Below are 19,149 nucleotides of genomic sequence, written 5' to 3'. Positions count from 1 at the left end.
TTAAGAGCCATTTGGATGTGGTGCTCAGGGATGATTTAGCAGAGGTTTGTTAGAGTTAGGGTACTGGTTAGGCTGCATTTGGACTTGATGATCTTCAAGGTCTTTTCCAGCCTGGGTAATTCTATGATTCTATGATTTGTATTCCACACGCTAAAATATTTCTCGGCCTCAAAACTTTGAGTGTGCATCAGAGTTAAAGCAGCAGCACTGTTCTTAAACTTGGATCAAATCAGGAGTGTGCCAGACTCTTCATGGTATGTGAGTGTTTTAACTGAGGTGGGGAGGGTGTAACAGGCTGCCACTGAAAATAAATGTACACAAAAGGCACCTATAGTTGTGTGGAGGCATGTGTTTCATCCGAGGCAGAAATACTCCTTGAGGTGCTGCAGCTGAATGCCCCACATTGAGTGAGCTGAATCACAGTTGTGTTTTTATGCCAGACTGTTGTATCTCTGTTTCAAGTAATAATAATTGATTTCACCTTAAGATTTTCTGTCACTCAGTCTTTTGTACTTTCCACTAATCAAGTGGTGAGGTGCTGGAACAGGCTGCCCGGGGAGGTTGTGGATGCCCCGTCCTTGGAGGTGTTCAAGGCCAGGTTGGACGGGGCCCTGGGCAACCTGATCTAGTAAATGTGTATGTTTGGTGGCCCTGCCAGGCAGGGGGGTTGGAACTTCATGATCCTTGAGGTCCCTTCCAACCTGGGTCATTCTGTGATTCTAACAATAGAAGTGGTGTGTCTTTTTTCCAAAGGTTCCTATTAAATTCCCTGTTTCCCTTCAATAGCTGACTACAGTGAGGAGGCTCCTTTCTGAAAAGCTGGCTCCGGTTAACGCTCGTGATGAAGATCAATACACTCCTCTCCATCGAGCTTCCTACAGCGGGCACTTGGACATGGCCCAGGAGCTGGTTGCCCATGGGGCAGATATTCACGCCCAGACAGTGGATGGCTGGACACCCCTGCACAGTGCATGCAAGTGGAACAATACAGAAGTGGCTGCGTTCTTACTTCAACAGGGTGCAGACATCAACGCTCAGACAAATGGTCTATTGACGCCTTTACATATTGCTGCAGGGAACAAAAACAGTAGGGAAACCCTCGAACTTCTGCTGATGAATCGCTACATAAAAGCAGACCTGAAAAATAACTTGGATGAAACTGCCCTTGACATTGCTAGGAGGACTGACATATACCACTACCTTTTTGAAATAGTAGAGGACTGCATTAATGCCGTGTCCCCTTAAAAGCTGTGGTTAAGCCTGTGAATGTGAGTTTTACTGCCTCTCGTTTGTCACACAGCATCTGTGTTGTCATTTAAGGTGCTGAAACATCCTTGTCAGTCGAAATCTCACCTTTAGCAATTCAACTCAGTGGTTTCCCTCATACCTTGAAGTGCTGTTACTGTTATCAGGGTATACACAAAGTGAATGATTTCAGTGAGCGTGTGCTTAGTAAGTGCATATTTGGAGGGACGTTTGGTCTGTGAATGTTTATCCATGTCAAAGCAGGAGGGAAAACTGGACTATGTGTGTGATGTGAAAGAATTCAGGTTATGGTTATGCAGAGTTTATTACAGCTCACTAGAAGATTATTTTTTGAGGACCTTTTTTTAAGCTGCTTGTGGAATGAATGTAACTTAACCTTGGGTGACTTACAAAATGCTCGGTGATCTGGTGTAAGGCCTGTCATAAAATAAAACATTTAGGGTCAAGTGTTTTAATTGTCATGTGTTTAATTAAAAGCTCAATAGCCAATGAAATTGCCTGTTCCCATAAATCAAATGAACTATTAGTAGGAACTTCAGCTGCCCAAATCGTGTAGTACCTAATGGCTGGTTCTTGGTAGCTGAATGTGAGCTGGGCTTTCAGGTCTGACAGAGGTTTTACTGCCCGGGGTAGCCACAAGATGGCGATGTGCGGCCGCAGCCCGAGCACGGCCCGCCCGAGCAGAACGCGCCCGCTCCCTCGGCAACCGCCCCACTCGCTTCGTACCCGCCGGGCGAGGCGGCCATGAGGGCGGCCAACAGCCGGCAACCAGCGGGGGCGGCCGAGAAGGCGGACGGCGATGGCCGCAGCGAGACGGCGGGAGGCGGGCAGCCCCGTGAGCTCCACATCCCTTCCTCTCGCCCTGCCCGGCCCGCTCCTCCCGTCCCCACAGCTGATGGGCGCTGGGTTCATCCTGAGGGCTCCAGAAATCGCTAGAGGGAGGGGATGGTGGGGAGGGGAGCTGTCACATCCCTCCCTGGGCTTCCCGGTGTAGGGTTGCCTTCTTACGGGGTGCGGTGCCTGCTGTCATGGGGTGTGAGACCTCCTCCACCCACCCTCAGCTCCACCCGGGGTTGTTCACCATGGAGGGATCCGTCACCACAGCTCCCTGGAGCACAGGGTTGCCTTGGCTGCAGCATCCCGTGTTATTACTGAGCCCTGTTGATGAACATTATTGGGTCTCTAAATCTATCTTAAAGTGCGTTAAAGCAAGAAGAATAGGAAAAAAAATATGAAATTACATCCATCAAAACACGCCAGCATTAGGGAGGTTAAAACAACTGGTTCTTGTGTGATGTGTTTTGCTGACACAGGGAAGGACTTTCTGCATGTTGAGCCATGTAAGAGAGTTAAAGAGATCGTTGAAGAAGAGCTCTGTTTTTGGAAAAACGAATGCCACGCTAGACATCCAGCTGCAGGTAATCCTCCCTGTGAGCAAATGGAAAGCGTTTGTCGGGGCAAATGAAACAGAAAAGGTTTAAATGTAGCAAAATTACTTATTTAAAAACCAAACTAAACAAAAACTCAGTCTTATGTACTGTTCTAGTGAACATTTAACAACACGAGAATTATATATCATCTAATTCTTTAGCATGACGTTATGAGACTGTAGAGAACACATAAGTCCGTGTGATCTATCAGCTTAATGAAAGAGAAAGAAATACCGAATGGTCGAGCAGTTTGGGTACTACTTTCTTGGAAAGAAGTGAGATTTTATTACTTCTTTCCTTGAAGGAGGTGTCGTAGTTACTAGAGTTCATTGTCTACCTTCTGCTGCTTAGAACTGAAGTGGGTATTGAAAAGAAGAAGTTGAGGTAAAAGCAAATAAAGGGAAATAAAACAAAGCAGTAAGAAAATCAGTGTGTTTAGGCAGCTTGAAGGTTACAGAGCTGATACAGTAGAAAATGAGGAAATGTAAGTCTGAGAAGGAACAAGGCGTTTCAATATTTGCATCATTAGCAGCCTGTACAGAGAATGTTCTCCTTCATTTAAGTTATGTCTCTGCTAACACCTGGAGCTAACATTAGCACTAGGGTGTTGAGCTGTTGGTCAACTGGCACTCCTAAATCCACAGTACTTTTCCTCCATAATAAGTGGTTCTTGTTCTGTAGCCCTGCATTCTATCTCTCAGAGTAAAGCTCGGTTATGTTAAGCTGCATTTTATTGAATTAGGTCCACCATAATCTTTCTTAATCATTACGTCTTCTACAAATGTAGCAAGGCCTTAAATTTTGCCTGTATTTCCAAATCCAGGCAAGTCTGGAAAAGGTCTTTGTGTTCTCCTGTTTAGGATTAGAACCCCAAAGTAAATTTACTCAAAATGAATTTCAAATTGGATTCACAGATGGAAATGTACAAAAGTCGGTCAGTATCCTGTCAAATTTAAACTATTTGAACCTGCAACTGCATGACCGTGGTTAGGCTCCTTAGGCACACACTGACAAATGAGCTACTTACTCTGTTTCTATTAAATGGAGAAGAAAAGGCACTTTGAAAGCACAGTTCTGGCTGGCTTTGCATTGGTCTTTCTCTGTTAGTGCTCTCTTCCCATTGATGTTAAATGGGATCTGGGCAAGTTGTAGATGTTAGCATTAGTGTGCTCAGTCCACTCTTGTGCCTAATGTTGCTAATAGCTAAGAGCTAAGATGACTATCTGCCACTGGGTCAGAATTGTCTGTAGGATTTCAATTCGATCATATGAATAGACATTACCAAATTACTCTCTGAAGATGTCACTCTTTTCCATTAACGGTGGAGGATGCCGATAGCGTTGTCCCTACTGATGTCTAACTACAGTACTGACCAAAGGGACTATCTTTTAAATGTTCCACCAGCTTTAGAACAAGTTAAAATAATCAGTTTTAACAGTATCATTTTGACTAATTTTAACAGCGGCTCTGAAAGGAGTTTGGAACGTGAAAAAGAATTTCTCCCTCGGAAGCCTGCAACCAGCATCGCAGAACAGAAATGATTTACTTTTGCAACCTCAGATCTACTCAAGGCATGTAGGAATGAAAAGTAAGAGTCAACAATAAGAATCTTTGCCTATAACAACTCACTTTGAAGTTGTTGGTTTATGTTTCTTTTTGTAGTTGACTGGACTGCGTATCTATTTTGTTCGATGTTACTTTTCCATCAGATGACCTATACAGCCTTACACATTTGGGCACCTTTCTGCAGAGCTAACCCACCTTTATTAATTAGCCAACAGACTTGAAATCTTTGCAAAAGAAACCTGCTTAGGAGTGCTGTGTTGAGTACCCTTGTTTAATACTCTGAATCATGGGGAATAATCACTTCTTTCCTATTGATGGCTGGTGAGTGTTGGTTACATGTAGGCAATAAACCTTAATTCCCCTTCTTTGCATTCAGCCATAACCAATTGAAATATATGGAAAAGCCCTTCTCCTCCATCATGTCTCCTAGTAAGAGGTTGATCTAGGCACCATCCCAGGCACTTTTGCATTTACTTGCAAAGTTTAGTTGGTTCCCTTAGGCACCTCTTTCTTTCTTTGTAGCCATTTGGATGTGGCTTTCCAGGAATGGACCTATTCCTTATGAGTTGGTGGTTATAAGCGTAGTCATCTTAATATGTCCACTTCTCTTCTACTGGAATGTGCTAACTTTGTAGTGGGAAGCGAGATCTTCTAACCCTAAGGAAACACTGTATTCATTAGCTTTATAAAGAGGAGCATTATTAGTGCTATAAGGTTGCAGAACACATGGACTCGGCATATTTTGCCATTAAAACAAGCTCCGTATCATGTTAAGAGCTAGTTCTTTAAAAATAAAGCTAGCTGCATGATTTTCAGCTCCTCTTTCTTTCAGTCTTGATCTCGTGAACTCTAGAAATTCTGGCCTCTTAAAAACCAGCCCCTGTTGCCCATAAATGATTGACTGACACAAATGAGATGGCCTAACCCATGCCAGGTTCTAAGCTCAGTCACTTCTGGTATGTACTCGAAATACAATAAAAGCCTCAGAGTTCAGAGATGGCCATAAGATGGCCTGAGACTTCTAGTGAAAGCACAGTCTTTAAAGATTCTCATCTCTTTCCTGTCTCGTTAGGATTGGTGTGAAAAGCACAGACTTAAAGCGAGACAGGTTATTCACATTTATTTTGGTGCTGAACTGTATGGGATTTGTTGTCTTTCATGGGAATGTAGATGTTCTTTGTTCCTAAGGGCTGCTTCTGGGAGAAGTGATGCTTCTCCTCACTGCCTTTACTGCCTGTTTTGAAGCAGAATAGGCAGGTAGCATGAGAGGAAGGACAGCGGAAGAGATACAAACAAGAAAAAACTGGAAGCAAGCTGGGTTCAGTTCCTATACTCATCAAACTGTTTCCATTGACATAATTTCTTCTCTGTTGCTGAGTGATTCAAAGTTCCAGCAGAAAATCATAACGTAGTTGAAGAGATGCCTTAACTTTTCTTAATATGCATTAAACTCAGCAATTCCTGGGCCAAGAGTTTGTGATTCAATATCAAGCTCAACGTAATAAACATTTAACATAAATAAGCCTGTGATGTCTCTATTTATGAAGGATTTATGAAGGGAAAACTTTTACAAACTCAAAAGCTGGTTTGCTTGGAGGATGAGGGGAGAACAGCTGACGTTTTTTACTGCATCAAAAGCCTTGCTAGAGCCTCTATCTGCACCAACAGCCTCATTGACAACTGATGAAGTACAGGTTGTATAAATGTACAGTGAGGTGGATGGAAGATGAGCTGAAGAGCCAATCTCACTGTGCTGTGATGAGTGTCATAAAGTCCAGCTGGAGGAGTTGCAGGCTGAGAAAACCAAGATTTGACTGTTTTAACATCTTCCGTAGTGACCTGGACAATGGAACAGTGTGCAGAGAATGCAAAATGAGAAGGAGCGTCTGATACACCAGGTAGGTGCCATTCAGAGGGAAATCTATAGGTGTCACAGTTGAACAGAGAATAAATTCATGAAGTTCAGTCCAGGGAAATGCCAAGTCCTGCTGCCAGGGAGGAATAATCCTTTGTACCATGACAGGATGGACAACCACAGGCTGGAAAGAGATGTACTGAAGCAAGTCCAGCCAGTAGCCATGAAGATGATTAAAGGACATTACTGATGAGATGCTGAGAAAGCAAGGAGTGCTTAGCACTGAGATGAGAAGGCTCAGGAGAAATATATACTGAAGGGTATAGGGTAAGCAGAGTCAGTGCTTATCAGGCTCAAAAATAGATTTCCATGATGAAGAAGGTGGGAAGCTCATGACCTCTGGCACCAGGAGGAAGGGTCCTTTCCTGCCTTCAGATTGGCAGCTACAGAATAGCTTCGATGCTGTAGAAGCAGATGAGGGACCTGAAGCTCTCCCTGGCAAAGTAACTGATGGCTGAGCCTGAACCATGCAGGGGGACATCATAATACTAGTTGGAGGCTCTCTTCTGCAAATGATGGAGGCTCACATTTTCTGCTCCACCTTGACAATAAAGAAATTTATTGTGGGTTTGCAGATGACAGCAAGTTGGGAGGATGTGCTGATCTGCCTGAGAGAAGGAAGGTCTTGCAGAGGGATCTGACAGGCTGGATCGCTGGGCTGAGGCCAGAATTCTTTCCAGACATCTGTCCTGCAATGACATAACCAAATATTGCTGTATTTCTAAAGGAGGGAACTACTTTGTACAGTGAAGAAACTGAACTGATGGATAACTTAAAGCCAGAGTTCCTTATTCCCAGTGTCATCACAAACTGATAATTCACATCTTTCCTAAGGTGTGCTTTTAAGAGGTGGAATGGAATTTGTTTCTGAGCATCCAAATCCTATTTAAGCCAAACTGATTATTGTTATGAAGAGTCTCAGTGCCAACTTTGTGCAACTAAACTTCTGTTCCTTGGTGGTTTTGTTTCCTTTTTTACAATTACACGTGGATGACGTAGGATTGGACTCTGTGATTTTTTGCTATAACCATCAGCTCCTCTTGTGCCTTGTTTTATATTATTTCATTTCCAAAATTTAGAACTTTATACAGTTCTAACACAGCTCGGCTCGGTCACAAGTGGAACTGTAGTCAGGCAGGAGATTTTAACATCACATTTGCTGCATGTGCAGTCACGTGCATCGCTATCAGGGGGGCTATTGATGAAGAAGAGATTTCAAAGTCACTCTTCAGTGTAATTTTGGTATCAAATAGATTGTGCTGCTCTTCTAAGCTGCTCATTTAGGATAAGAAATGCATGGGATTTTCCTGGTTGGTGGAACAACTGACTTGATAGCTGTGCGTGAAAATACAGCATCTTTCAGTGCCTCTTAAAATGTGTTTTTCAAGACAGCTGACAAATAACTTCAAAGAATCTTAGGCTTAAATGCTTCTTCCGTGTAACAAAATAGGGTGAGTCAGAGTACAAGGGGAAGCCAGCTGGGAAAACACATTTACAGCTGTTAGAAACCGCAAACATTTAGTCTTCAAATAAGCAAAATACTTATTACCTGCAGAAATGGCTGAAGAACCAAAACTCCTGTTCTGTGACTAAAATCAGTGTTGTTTGTCCAGTCAGGCGCTGTGATTATGGCACGCTGTTTTATTTTGCTGTTAGATAGCACATCATATTGAAGACAATGCTGAACTAGAAAAAGGGGGGTTGATGTGCCAGCTTGAACAACTTTGGTTCAGAGACTCCTGGAGAAACATTCTGCACATGGAGCAGGAAACTCCCCTACACTGGTGCAAGGAGGGGACAGGCCAGCTGATAAACAACCATGCTGGAAAGAACCTTGGGGCTCTGTGAACAGTAAGTTGAATGTGAGCCAACCATGAGCTCTCCTTAAAAGTAAAGCACACAGAATCACAGAATCACAGAATGACCCGGGTTGGAAGGGACCTCAAGGATCACAAAGTTCCAACCCCCTGCCTGGCAGGGCCACCAAACATACACATTTACTACATCAGGTTGCCCAGGGCCCCGTCCAACCTGGTCTTTAACACCTCCAAGGACGGGGCATCCACAACCTCCCTGGGCAGCCTGTTCCAGGGCCTAACCACTCTCCTAGTGAAGAACTTCCCCCTAACATCCAACCTAAATCTTCCCTCTTTTAACTTAAAACCATTTCCCCGTGTCCTGCTATTGCCAGCCCATATGCTGAGCAACATCAGGCACGTGTGCAGCAGACTGAGGGCAGTAATCATCCCCCTGTACTCAGCATTTGTGAGGTATATTGTGCCCACTACCAGCTTCTCACTTCAAGATGGAAGTTGAGAATGTGGAGGGAGTACAGTGGAAGGCTCCTCTTACAGCTGCTTGAAGATGCTGCAGTTGGCAGGAAGTCAAAGCTCCTGCGGCTTCTGGCTCTTCCTCTTTTGTCTTTTTTTAAAAACAATTTATTCAAATCTTCGCTCCATTTCCCTTTTTTAACTATGACCTTTTTCAAAGAGTCATAGAGTCACAGAACGGCTTGGGTTGGAAGAGACCTTAAACATCACCCAGATCCAACTCTCAGCCCCCACCAGCTCAGGTTGCCCAGGGTCCACCCAGCCTGGCCTTGTGCACCTCCAGGGATGGGGCATCAAAAGCCCCATGGAAAGGAATGCCCTTCAGCTACAGCCGAACCTCTACGGCTGCCTGGGGCGGGATGTGAGGGACGTGGAGAGCAGAGATGCCGGCACATCGCTGCCGTCATCTGGGCCGTGCCCGGCTCCCTCCCGCTGCCTGAGGCGGCCCCTCGAGCTCCCTCGGGCGGGGTTGAGGGGCGGGCCGGGGCCGGGGCCGGGCGGAGGGACGGGCGGCCGCGGGGTGTGTCAGGACGGTCCGGCATGGCCGGGAGGGGCTGCAGCAGCATCTCCCCGCCCCTGCCCGGTGGTTCCGCGCCGCCGTGCGCCGTGCCGGGCCAGGGGGTGGGTGCTGAGAGGCGGCGGCGGCAGCAGCAGCAGCAGCAGCAGCAGCAGCAGCAGCAGCAGCAGCAGCAGCAGCAGCAGCAGCATGCACCGGGCGGCCCCGGCCCCGCGTCTCCCCCGGGTTGGCAGCGGGCGGCCTGGATGGAGTCGGGCCCCCGGCGGATCCCCGCCTCCCGGCCGGGCTGCCCACGGCGGTGGCGGCGGCGCTGGGCGCTGCTGGGCGCGCTGCTGGGCTCGGCGCTGGCGCTGTACGGCTGCCTGCGGGAGCTGCGGCGGGGCGGCTCGGCGCCGGGCCGGCCCGAGGGCGACGTGACCGTGCTGCTGTGGTGGGAGCCCTTCGGCCGCCCCCGGCGCCCGCCCGACTGCCGGCGGCGCTACAACATCACGGGCTGCCGCCTGAGCGCCGACCGCGGGCGGTACGGCGAGGCGCGGGCCGTGCTGTTCCATCACCGCGACCTGGCGCTGCACGGCGCACAGGGGCTGCCCCGCGGGACCCCGCCGCGACCCCCTCGGCAGCTGTGGGTGTGGATGAACTTCGAGTCGCCCTCGCACTCCCCCGGGCTGCGGGGACTGGCCGGGCTCTTCAACTGGACCATGTCGTACCGCCGGGACTCGGACGTGTTCGTGCCCTACGGGTACCTGTACGCTTCGCCGTCGCCGAGGCCCTTCGTGGTGCCCCGCAAGAGCCGGCTGGTGGCCTGGGTGATCAGCAACTGGAACGAGGAGCACGCCCGGGTGCGCTACTACCGGCAGCTGAAGGAGCATCTGCCCATCGACGTGTATGGGGCGAGAGGGATGGCGCTGCTGGAGGGCAGCGTGGTGAAGACGGTGTCGGCGTACAAGTTCTACCTGGCCTTCGAGAACTCCCAGCACACCGACTACATCACCGAGAAGCTGTGGAGGAACGCCTTCGCCGCCAGCGCCGTGCCTGTCGTCCTCGGTCCCCGTAGGGCCAACTACGAGCGCTTCATCCCCGCTGACTCCTTCATCCATGTGGATGACTTCCCCAGCCCGCGGCTGCTGGCCACCTACCTGAAGTTCCTCGATAAAAACAAGCCCAGCTATAGGAGGTATTTCGCCTGGCGGAACAAGTACGAGGTCCACGTCACGTCTTTCTGGGATGAGCATTACTGCAAGGTTTGCGAAGCCGTGAGGACGGCGGGGAATCAACTCAAGACGGTACAGAATCTGGCCAGCTGGTTTGAGAGCTGACGTTCCTGAGGGGTTCTTGGCCAGCTTCTCCTTGCAGTGAATGCACCGAGGTACAGGGGAGCCCTGTGAGATCTCCTGCCCGCCAGGGACAGTCTGTCCTCAGTGAGAGAAACAAGCAGATGCAGGTAAATAAACGAAACAGAAGATTTTTGTTAAGGCGCAAAATGAAATTACAGGGAAGCATCAGGCAAGGCGATTCTGCAAGAGCAAAATTAAACTTTAAGCAGTCATTGAAACTTTTGGAGTTGTTCACGGAATAACCTGTGCCAAGTCCTTCAGCTGGAACCAATTTTGTCAGCTATGACAGCTTCCTGGACCGGGAAACTTTCTTCTGCGGATGGGGGATACGCGATCAGGGCTGGCTTTCTGTGTTCTAAAGGCAAAAAGCAAACGTTTTTCAATGGTGATTATGGTGAAAATCGGAGCTATTTGCTGACAAATGCCGAGCCGCAAATGTTGAACATAAGAATGTGATGATCCGGTAGCACTTTTGAGCAGTTTTACATTGCAGCAGCAGCCAAATAAGAATTCTTTGAGCCAAAGACAAATTCCACGTAGGGAAAAGTGTATGGAAGGGTCTGAGTGGAACAAACAGCTCAGATGGGCAGAAAGTATTTCTTCCAACTGTGAGCGCAGTTGTCCTGTCTGAAAGCAGAGAAGGGCTTCGGGTACAGGATAAGACAGGAGGCGGGCAGAAAGCTTGAATGTTTTCACCCTCCCTTTATTCAGGAATTAGGGAATGTTTACAGGAGACTGCATGTTTTTTCCCTGCCAAATAAGTGCCACATAGGAAAAAGCAGGGAAAGGCTCTAGATGGCAAGGGTTATATTGCTATACTCAGTCTGTACATGGAAAGGCTAACTTTCTGCTGTGTGTATAACTATAATGGCAGTGAAGATACCAAAGTTAAGTTCCCAGACGCTACCTCCCAGAAGGGGAATAACTGTAGAGAGTAATGTTGAAACTGTTGCTAAAACATGGGTTATATGAAGGAAGTATATGAAGAGGAAGAAGAAAGAGTTACTGTTTTCTATGTTTGGTTTTGGGGGGTTTCTCCCACCTATCTTTTCTTCTGTCAGTTCCTAGAATCCAGGCTTCCACTTCCTCATGCTCTGTCTGCCCAGAGCTTTGCGGTTCCTTTTCAGGCTGACACAGTGAAATAAAATCGTGGGTACCAGAAAGGTGGCAAAAGAAGAAGGTTAGATGCAAATGAAAGCTGAATGTGTGAGAGTTATTTGGGTTAGAATGGGATGAGGTTTGATTTGTGCAATGAGGGCTGCCAGGTAGGTGCTGTTCAAACTTAGCAGCTGACAGCCTGTTGCATTTTAAGTTACCTGTGCCCAGTGATTATGTAAGCATGGAACTAAAGAATATTGGGGGGGAAAAGACCTATAATAGTGTTAAAGCTCGTGAATAATTTTGCACAGATTTACTGGGTTAGAGCAGTTCCAAGCATAGCTTTAACCTAATAGCTGAGTGCCAGGACAACAGCATCAGTGTCTCTCCCTTTTGCATTTTATCACAGTGCACAGTACACCAAAACCTGTCTATCAAAGCAGTGAGCAGTCTTTGAACAGGCATAGTGAAGACGGAAGGGCTTTTTGTCAGTCTGACCTAAACAGTGTTTATTCTTCTTCCAGTCCTTCTAAGTTTTTCAGTGTTCTCTGTGGGTTTTGAGACACACGACTTGGTGCTATCAGTAATAAAGCTGCAGGCAGGCTCCAGGAGGATGGGAATTCCCATAGACTGCAGCTTCTCTTACTGAAATCCTGGTGGGAACGAGTTCTGTTAAGTTGAGCTAACAGCTGTGCAATGATCAAAACACCATTTTGGAATGAGATAATCACAAGTGTGCTCCTATTTGCAAGTATGCGTTGAGTATCTTCACAGATTGTATAACGAGAGCTGCAGTGTTGCAATAATCATTGCAGTTTCATCGTTCTTGCGTTAGCATTGCGTGCTTTTCCCGTTAGATTTAGGAGGAAGTTCAGTAGTTCAGTCCTGGTCTACAGCTGAAGTCAATAAGTACAGCAACTCTTTAAGGCCATATTGGTTTTTAGTTCATCCACTCCTTGGGCTCACAGAACTAACCCAATAATTGAATGCTGTTTGAAACTGAGGGCTGTCCTTTGTAACTCGCTTTGTAGAGCCTGAGTTCGGTGATAAATAACCCCATCTTCTATTGCAGATTTCTTGTGGATCGGGTACCAGACTCCATGAGACATGTTCCCATGCAGGTGAACTATGTGCTCAGTCTATAAAAATTAAGCAGATTTATCTTGCAGTCTAAATAGAGAAATCTTGATGAATGTGCTTTTAAAAGCTGTTTGATTCCGTACCTTGAAATGTTGGGGAGGAGGGAGAGACGGAAAGATCGTGAGCTGTTTTTCATCAGGTCAATTACTTTTTGATTATAAGTGGGCTGTAGAAATGCGTGTGATCCTCTCACAGAAGTATCTCAGGGAATTTGATACTGTAAAATCTCTTAATCTTCACAGAATGGAGTAACTTTGTATTAATCATGTAGGTTAACACTCAATAAAGTTATAGAAAAGAAGCGGCATAAAGAGACCCTATTTTTCTATTTCCTCTTCTTTACGTGTTACGAAGGGCACAAAACTGCTTTTAAGACAAGATTTCCTTCTGTGTTTGTCTTCCACCTCTTCATCAATAGAAGCGACTCATCACAGATCAGTCAGACCCGTCTGAGGTTGGGAACGAAGCCTGGTCGTGTCGGGGTAAATATTTCCACAGGAGGAGCTGTGCTGAGTTATTTCTACTATGAAAAGGAGCGTTTATTGGGTTTGGGTGACTGCTGGAAAAAACATCATTTCAAATAACAGAAAAAAGCCACAACGTTCAAACCTGGAAATAGAAAAAGAGCCAACAGGCCTGACATCAGGCCTACAGAGATCATAGAATCACTTCAGTTGGAAGGGCCCATGAAAGGCCATTTAGTCCAACTTCCCTGCTGTGCACAGGGACACCTACAGCTGGATCAGGGTGCTGAAAGAGTGGGTAGTTTGGGGTCAATTTCTACATTCCTCTTGAGATTTCCAGCCCCTCCTGGCTTGTGGTAGTTGCTACAGTGAAGGCCTTTTTTCCCCCCCTTGAGAAGTTTATGCTGCATCACTGCCAGGTTTTTAAAGAGTGCTTAAGCCTTGTTTACCTGTGCCCACAAAGGTCGATGTTTACTTGCAGCTTTTCCAGCCAGGATTGTGCTCTGGGTGGTGGAAAAGGGTGGGGATATTTTTCTTCATAGCATTGGGTACCATTCCTTCATGCTTGTTTGCTGACTTTTAAGTCAGATGTGAGTTACGGCCGATTAGTTTCAAACTTGCTCTTTATCCAACAGTCGCATCAAATGGTGTTTGTTTTAAGCGTGTAAACATTCCTTTGTAGGAAGCAAGGAGCTGATTCAATCTACTGGCTGATGAAGTGTGCGTGGTGACTTAACATGGATTTAAATGGTATTTAACTAAAGATAAATCCAGATCCAAGTATGCACACGTATTTCTAATCAGGAAAAATCACTGTTTGAATAACTCAGATATCACTTTTAACTGCTTAGCAGTTCCATTCTGTATAATCCTCCTCTTTCTTCTGTGCCGTCAGGTTAAAATGACCCCCAAGGCCACCATGTCCATGCTGTGAAAAGATGAGTTAAGTAGAGCAGAATCTGTGCTAAGCTTGAGCTCCCATTAAGCACCACTGTGTAATATTCATGAAAAGAACCACAGGTTCACTGTTCTGTCTTCTGCAGTGACTGTAATGAAGGATGTTTCTTGCACCAAGTCCCTCAAGGAAGAGGACAGCCTGAATGGTGCTGAGTTACTCTTCCTTGTCATTCATGGTGGCTTTTTAATGTAAGCATGAAAATTGCTGCCATTATCTCCAATCTAGGCTTTATTCCTGTATTCAGATATTAAATGTATTCGAGCATTTTACAAAAGTCCTTTAAATATTAGCAAGAACTTGAAAAAAAGATGCAGTTCTCTTATATAACTGGAAATGGAAAGTTTGGGATTTATTGCCCTGAGCTAAGAATCAGGAGGGGTTTGATGTATAGGTTTCCACTGTGGCTGTAGACAAGTTGTTATGGAATACAGGACAGGGCTGAAGCATTGCGCCCTCTCTTCTCTGGGCTTTGATTTAGGTCCTGTTGGACAGACCCCCACTTTTACAGGTGCACAATTGATTCCAGGAAATAATCCAGGCATACAAGGCTGTATCATCAGCTCATGTCTCAGGTGTCATCTGCTTGGTTCCACCTCTGCCCCTGCAAGACAAAACCAAAGCTACCACCAGCTCCTCTGGTTCTTCTGCCACAGTCTTCTGTCCCTTTCCCATCCTCTTTTTGGCTGATGCTTTTCATGCATTGAGAAGGGTGAGGATGAAAACATCTGTGACAGCAAGTGTGTGTGCAGACTGCAGAGAGAGCTGAGGATGCAGCAGAGAAAGGAAAGAGCTCTTCCTCACCATGCACTGCAACATGCAGCCTCCTTGAACCTTCTGATAGAAGGCGGCTGGAGGGGCTATGTCAGTCCTTTTTGCACCTGGAGAATTGCAGGTTTATCTGGGATCATGTAGGAGAACTTGTAGCCTGAGGTCACCTCTGATGATGCAACTGGCCCGTGAAAAATGAGCCTTTCAGAAAGGCACAGTGGCAGGAATCTGGCTAAATCTGTGGCTGCTTGCTAGGTTGGGTGTGTGTGGCTGTCAACAGGAGTTTGGACACTGCTCTCATTCACTTATGTTGCATCTGCCCTTAGTAATGGATAAAATCAGTCATTAAAAAGGCTACATTAATCCAAAACACAAACAGTGAGCGTTCTGCCAAGCCTGTGTGAAGCTGTTGAAGTAACCTCCCCCTCCGAGCTGTGACTGTTTTATTCTTGTCCTCAGAGGTGAGTATTCAATAAAACCTTCACTGTGTGCTATAAGAACAGTCAGAAAGGACTGGGAGAGCAGTGCTCAGTGCAGGAAGATGCAGGGTGGAGATGGCAGCTCTCAACTGATGGGAACCAGCTTTCCCACCTCTTCCTTCTAAGGTGCTTCATTTCCCTCTTGGGATATAATGTACTAATTACTGATGTCTTTATAAAGCCACTTTGAGGAAATAATTTTAGGCGTATAGAAGATGCCACTACTTTGGTTTTGATATGCAGTTTTCTCTCTGGATTTCTTTGCCTGGAGTTGCCTTACAGTCTCCCTGGACACCTATCTGCTACACACTGTGGGCCATCTCCTGCATCTTGCTTTCATTTCCCTCTTGATGGGCTGCTGGAGCACCCAGAGGCAGCTCAGTCTGAGCTTAATTGTTCTGAGACAATCAGAGTTTCTCAACAACAGACTGAGGAGCAGAATCTGAGTGTACAGCTCAGCCCTATGAGGTGCCAGGCCTGGTCCCTGGGGCGTCCCACTGCCCTCCATCTTGTAGCTTGTTGTGTAAGTGCCTGAACAGTGTTTGGTGGTGTACTGCCTCTGTGCAGAGAGGCACTGAAAGCAATGACAGATCATATCTTAGACCCACATCCTTAAAAGAAACCAAACCCAAACCAAAATTACAGTTTAGCTCATTTCTCTTATTGATACAGCTTCCGTGAGGCCTCAGGTACCTCAGAAACACTACATCTTTGTAGGTCATCTCCTGTTTACTTACTTGTGCATGACCTAATTTATTTCACAAAGGCAGCTTTAGGAAGGCACGGTGCCATCCTGTCCTAAGAGAAAGCAGAATGCCTTTTTTCCTGGCGCTGAATGCTGGTGTACATGCAGACTGCCAGGAGAAGTCTGGGCTATTGGTGAGCCTTGTGATGCTTCCACTGCTCTGCCAGCATATGTGTCCTATGGATTCCAAAAACACACAAGTGATGTGGGGCTATTCCAAGTGCCAGCAGCTCTTGTTGAAGTTTCCTTGCTATCCACTGTCTGCTAGAAAGCCAGCACTTTAAGTTAATCTTACAAAAACACATGCAATTTTCTATGTTATATCTGCCTGTCTTTGTCTAGAATGGGATCAGTGTTTTAAGTAACACTGAGATAACACCATTACCACGCTTATGCACTGCATTGCGTCTTCCTATCTGATTGTATGGTGGTGGTCTGGCAGCTTTGGGGCTACCACAGAACTGGGGGAGATAAAAGAACTAAGCAGATGAAACACTTTAGATGAAGAGGATAATTGCAGATGGGTTATCTATCTGAAGTTAGGCAAATGCAAGGTGGCTTTGGGACCTGCTTCCTTGTATTCAAGTTATTGCAGTATTACCCCCACTTAGAAGCTTAAATTTAACTTTTTGAGCTTCAAGGATAGATCAGAAATGAGCCCCTATGCTGCAGCAAGGCTTGCTTGACAGGATAGGCATGAGGAGTGGACAACAGATTTCCTTGCAGTCTAGACATATGCAGACACAAGTGAATACTAAAGAAAAGTGGCCTGGGTGACTGACAGTATCAGTGTGGCTTTGTGTCTGGGCAGCCACAAGGAGCCTGAATCTGGACCTTACTGTCCAGTGACAGACTGACAAAGGGGTCTGACCACATTGTCCCTCCTGGGTTCATTCATTTCTCACAGTGCTCTTGGTGTATTAAAGCCTTCTATATCAATCCCTCCTGTTCTGGGATGCAACCTCTCCATGGCTTATTTAGAAATGCCTCAGCATCAACCTGTACTGAGATGTCATTCTTCTCCCCAGCCAAACTGAGGTGGGATGCAGTTAGAGTACCTTTGAACTTAAAACACTCTTCACAATGTTAAAGCGGTGTGGATGGCAGCACCAGTTGTGCATTGCAACCCCATATCCATGCACACAGTGATCTGGCCCACAGAGTCATAAGGGAAACACGCTTGTGATCATTTCAGTATCGCCCTACATCCAAGTGCTGTGGTTGCCTAAATGGCCACAGCAGAACTTAATATGGGGACACAGCACCAATGCAGCATTTGATCTGAAAGCAGCAGCAGTGAACGAAGGTCAAGCTGTTCCTTCCATGTGCTGTGTTTACACTGCTTTAATTTACTAATAGGTTTACATCTTCTCAGTGCTTTACATCCCTTTGATCTTTGCAATAGCACAAATTGCAGCACAAACAGAGTCAGCAGGAAATAACGCTGCGTTGTGTTCCCGTGTTTGCAGTAAGCATAATAACCACATGGATTTCATTCCTGGTGGGCCTTAAATCTGAGAGCTGTGGTTACAATATATACCCACCAGCAAAGGTTTTGAACATTCTAGGAAATTCTCCTTCAAATAATGAAGCAGAGAAGCTGACAGTGTCAGAAAGAAGACAGATTCCTGTTCCTTGCCATGTAGATGTGGCCTGTACACGTACAAGGGCAGAGCAGCAGGCTGTGGGTAAGTGGAGAGGCACAGAGCACTCTGTGCTGGTGGCAGCCATTGCCCCAACTATCACATATGTTTTGAGTCACATCAAGTATTGTTTTGATTTCTCTCTGAAAATTGCATTCCTTTTTCTCTTACGAGTTTAATAGAGCACTGATTTGCTCTTCCATGCATGGGTATCCAGAGTAAAACCTCAGCATAATGGGTTGGAGTGAACAGAAAGAAACACGACCCATGCAGTTAAGATCAACTAGCATCAGTCTTCCATCCAGCCTTCTTGTGCCTTGGAGTGAAAAACGTGAAGAGTAACACATTCACTGGCAGGTGAAACCCTGCCAGCAATGCTCTTTTTTATAGGAATGATGGGCTTCTAGCCCAAAAGTTGCTATCACTTTTAAGCGCAACATTGAAGAAGAGGAGTCATAGGCACTTGTGTCACCCATACTACACCCCAAGGAGCAGTATGAGCTTTCTGAGTTTAACCTGGCCACTTGGATTCTGTCCACACCCTGCAGTGCTCAGCATCTCCTGGAAGAAACATGAGTGAAATGCAATTACAGAAGTGAAATTTGGTCTCGCAGGGTCACTGCTGGGAAGGCTTCAGGACCACCACAGATCTCTGCTGTAATGTGGCCTCAGCAGCACTGGTTTTCATACTGCAGGCTTTACTTGGCAGCAGTTTTCTGGCCTGGCTGTGGATTACAGCTGTGATCCAGCCACAGGGATAATCACAGATAGCAGAGACAATATTTACACTGAAGAAGGCACAGCTGCAAGAGCACTGGGTTACCCAGAGCACTCCTCTTGCTCAGGTCAGGATGCTGAAATCTTTCTGCTTTGTTTTGCATTTCCATTACAAGCAGCAGCAGAGTTCCACCAGTCAGGCACACAAACATTTGGTCCTTTCCAGGATTCAGGGACGTTATCTCAGTGCTTTTCATGCTGCATTGCTGCCACAGGGCTCTCAGCCAAGGCCAGGACTCATCTGAATACTGAATGCTTTGTTCCGCTGTACTTCCTCAGGTCAGACAAGAAGCAAATAATCAGATCTCTGTTCAGTGACAATCTGTTTTCCTTAGCAGGTATTGGAGAACATGCCCACAGAGACTGAGATCAAAAGGTCTGACGACTGTTTTCTTTTTGCCAAATCTTAATCCAGCCTCCAATATTTTTAGTGTAATTAAAGCCCTAAGCTTCTAAATGGGAACGGCTATAAGCACAGTATACTGTGTGTTTTACCCCAAATGGAACTTATAGCCAGTGATACACAGAAATATTGATTTCCTCTTTTTGCAGAACACTTCATTTTGCTTGCATACCAGCCATGGAATTGCCTTTTCTTTCATTGTTACATGGATGGTGATGGCTGGAATGGGCTTGCACAAATGGATGAGAGCTAGGCTAAGGCTTCCTGAAGCCTAAAATAATCATAGAATCATAGGACTATAGAATATCCTGAGTTG

At 46.2% G+C, this 19,149-nt stretch overlaps 3 protein-coding genes across 3 annotated transcripts in view; all 3 read left to right on the top strand.

Annotated features, from left to right (window-relative positions):
- ANKRD49 (ankyrin repeat domain 49) overlaps window positions 1-1,721 on the top strand; it is a 3,027-nt gene extending 1,306 nt beyond the window's left edge. The window contains exon 2 of the mRNA XM_032443258.1: window positions 787-1,721. Within this exon, the coding sequence (XP_032299149.1) occupies window positions 787-1,245 (459 nt within the window). The 3' untranslated portion in view covers window positions 1,246-1,721. The remainder of the gene's footprint in view (window positions 1-786) is intronic.
- Window positions 1,722-1,961: 240 nt separating this feature from the next.
- C1H11orf97 (chromosome 1 C11orf97 homolog) lies at window positions 1,962-4,324 on the top strand. The gene is made up of 3 exons (XM_015852303.2): window positions 1,962-2,101; window positions 2,580-2,684; window positions 4,159-4,324. Exons 1-3 carry the CDS (start codon window positions 2,011-2,013, stop codon window positions 4,299-4,301), a joined length of 339 nt encoding a protein of 112 aa, XP_015707789.1. The 5' UTR covers window positions 1,962-2,010; the 3' UTR covers window positions 4,302-4,324.
- A 4,423-nt stretch (window positions 4,325-8,747) lies between these two features.
- FUT4 (fucosyltransferase 4) lies at window positions 8,748-12,907 on the top strand. The gene has a single exon (XM_015852301.2). The coding sequence runs from the start codon at window positions 8,793-8,795 to the stop codon at window positions 10,338-10,340; it is 1,548 nt and encodes a 515-aa protein (XP_015707787.2). The 5' UTR covers window positions 8,748-8,792; the 3' UTR covers window positions 10,341-12,907.
- Window positions 12,908-19,149: the final 6,242 nt, after the last annotated feature.

This window comes from Coturnix japonica, chromosome 1 (assembly GCF_001577835.2).
Source record: "Coturnix japonica isolate 7356 chromosome 1, Coturnix japonica 2.1, whole genome shotgun sequence".
NCBI lineage: Eukaryota > Metazoa > Chordata > Aves > Galliformes > Phasianidae > Coturnix > Coturnix japonica.
This window is presented reverse-complemented; position numbering and strand designations above follow the sequence as displayed.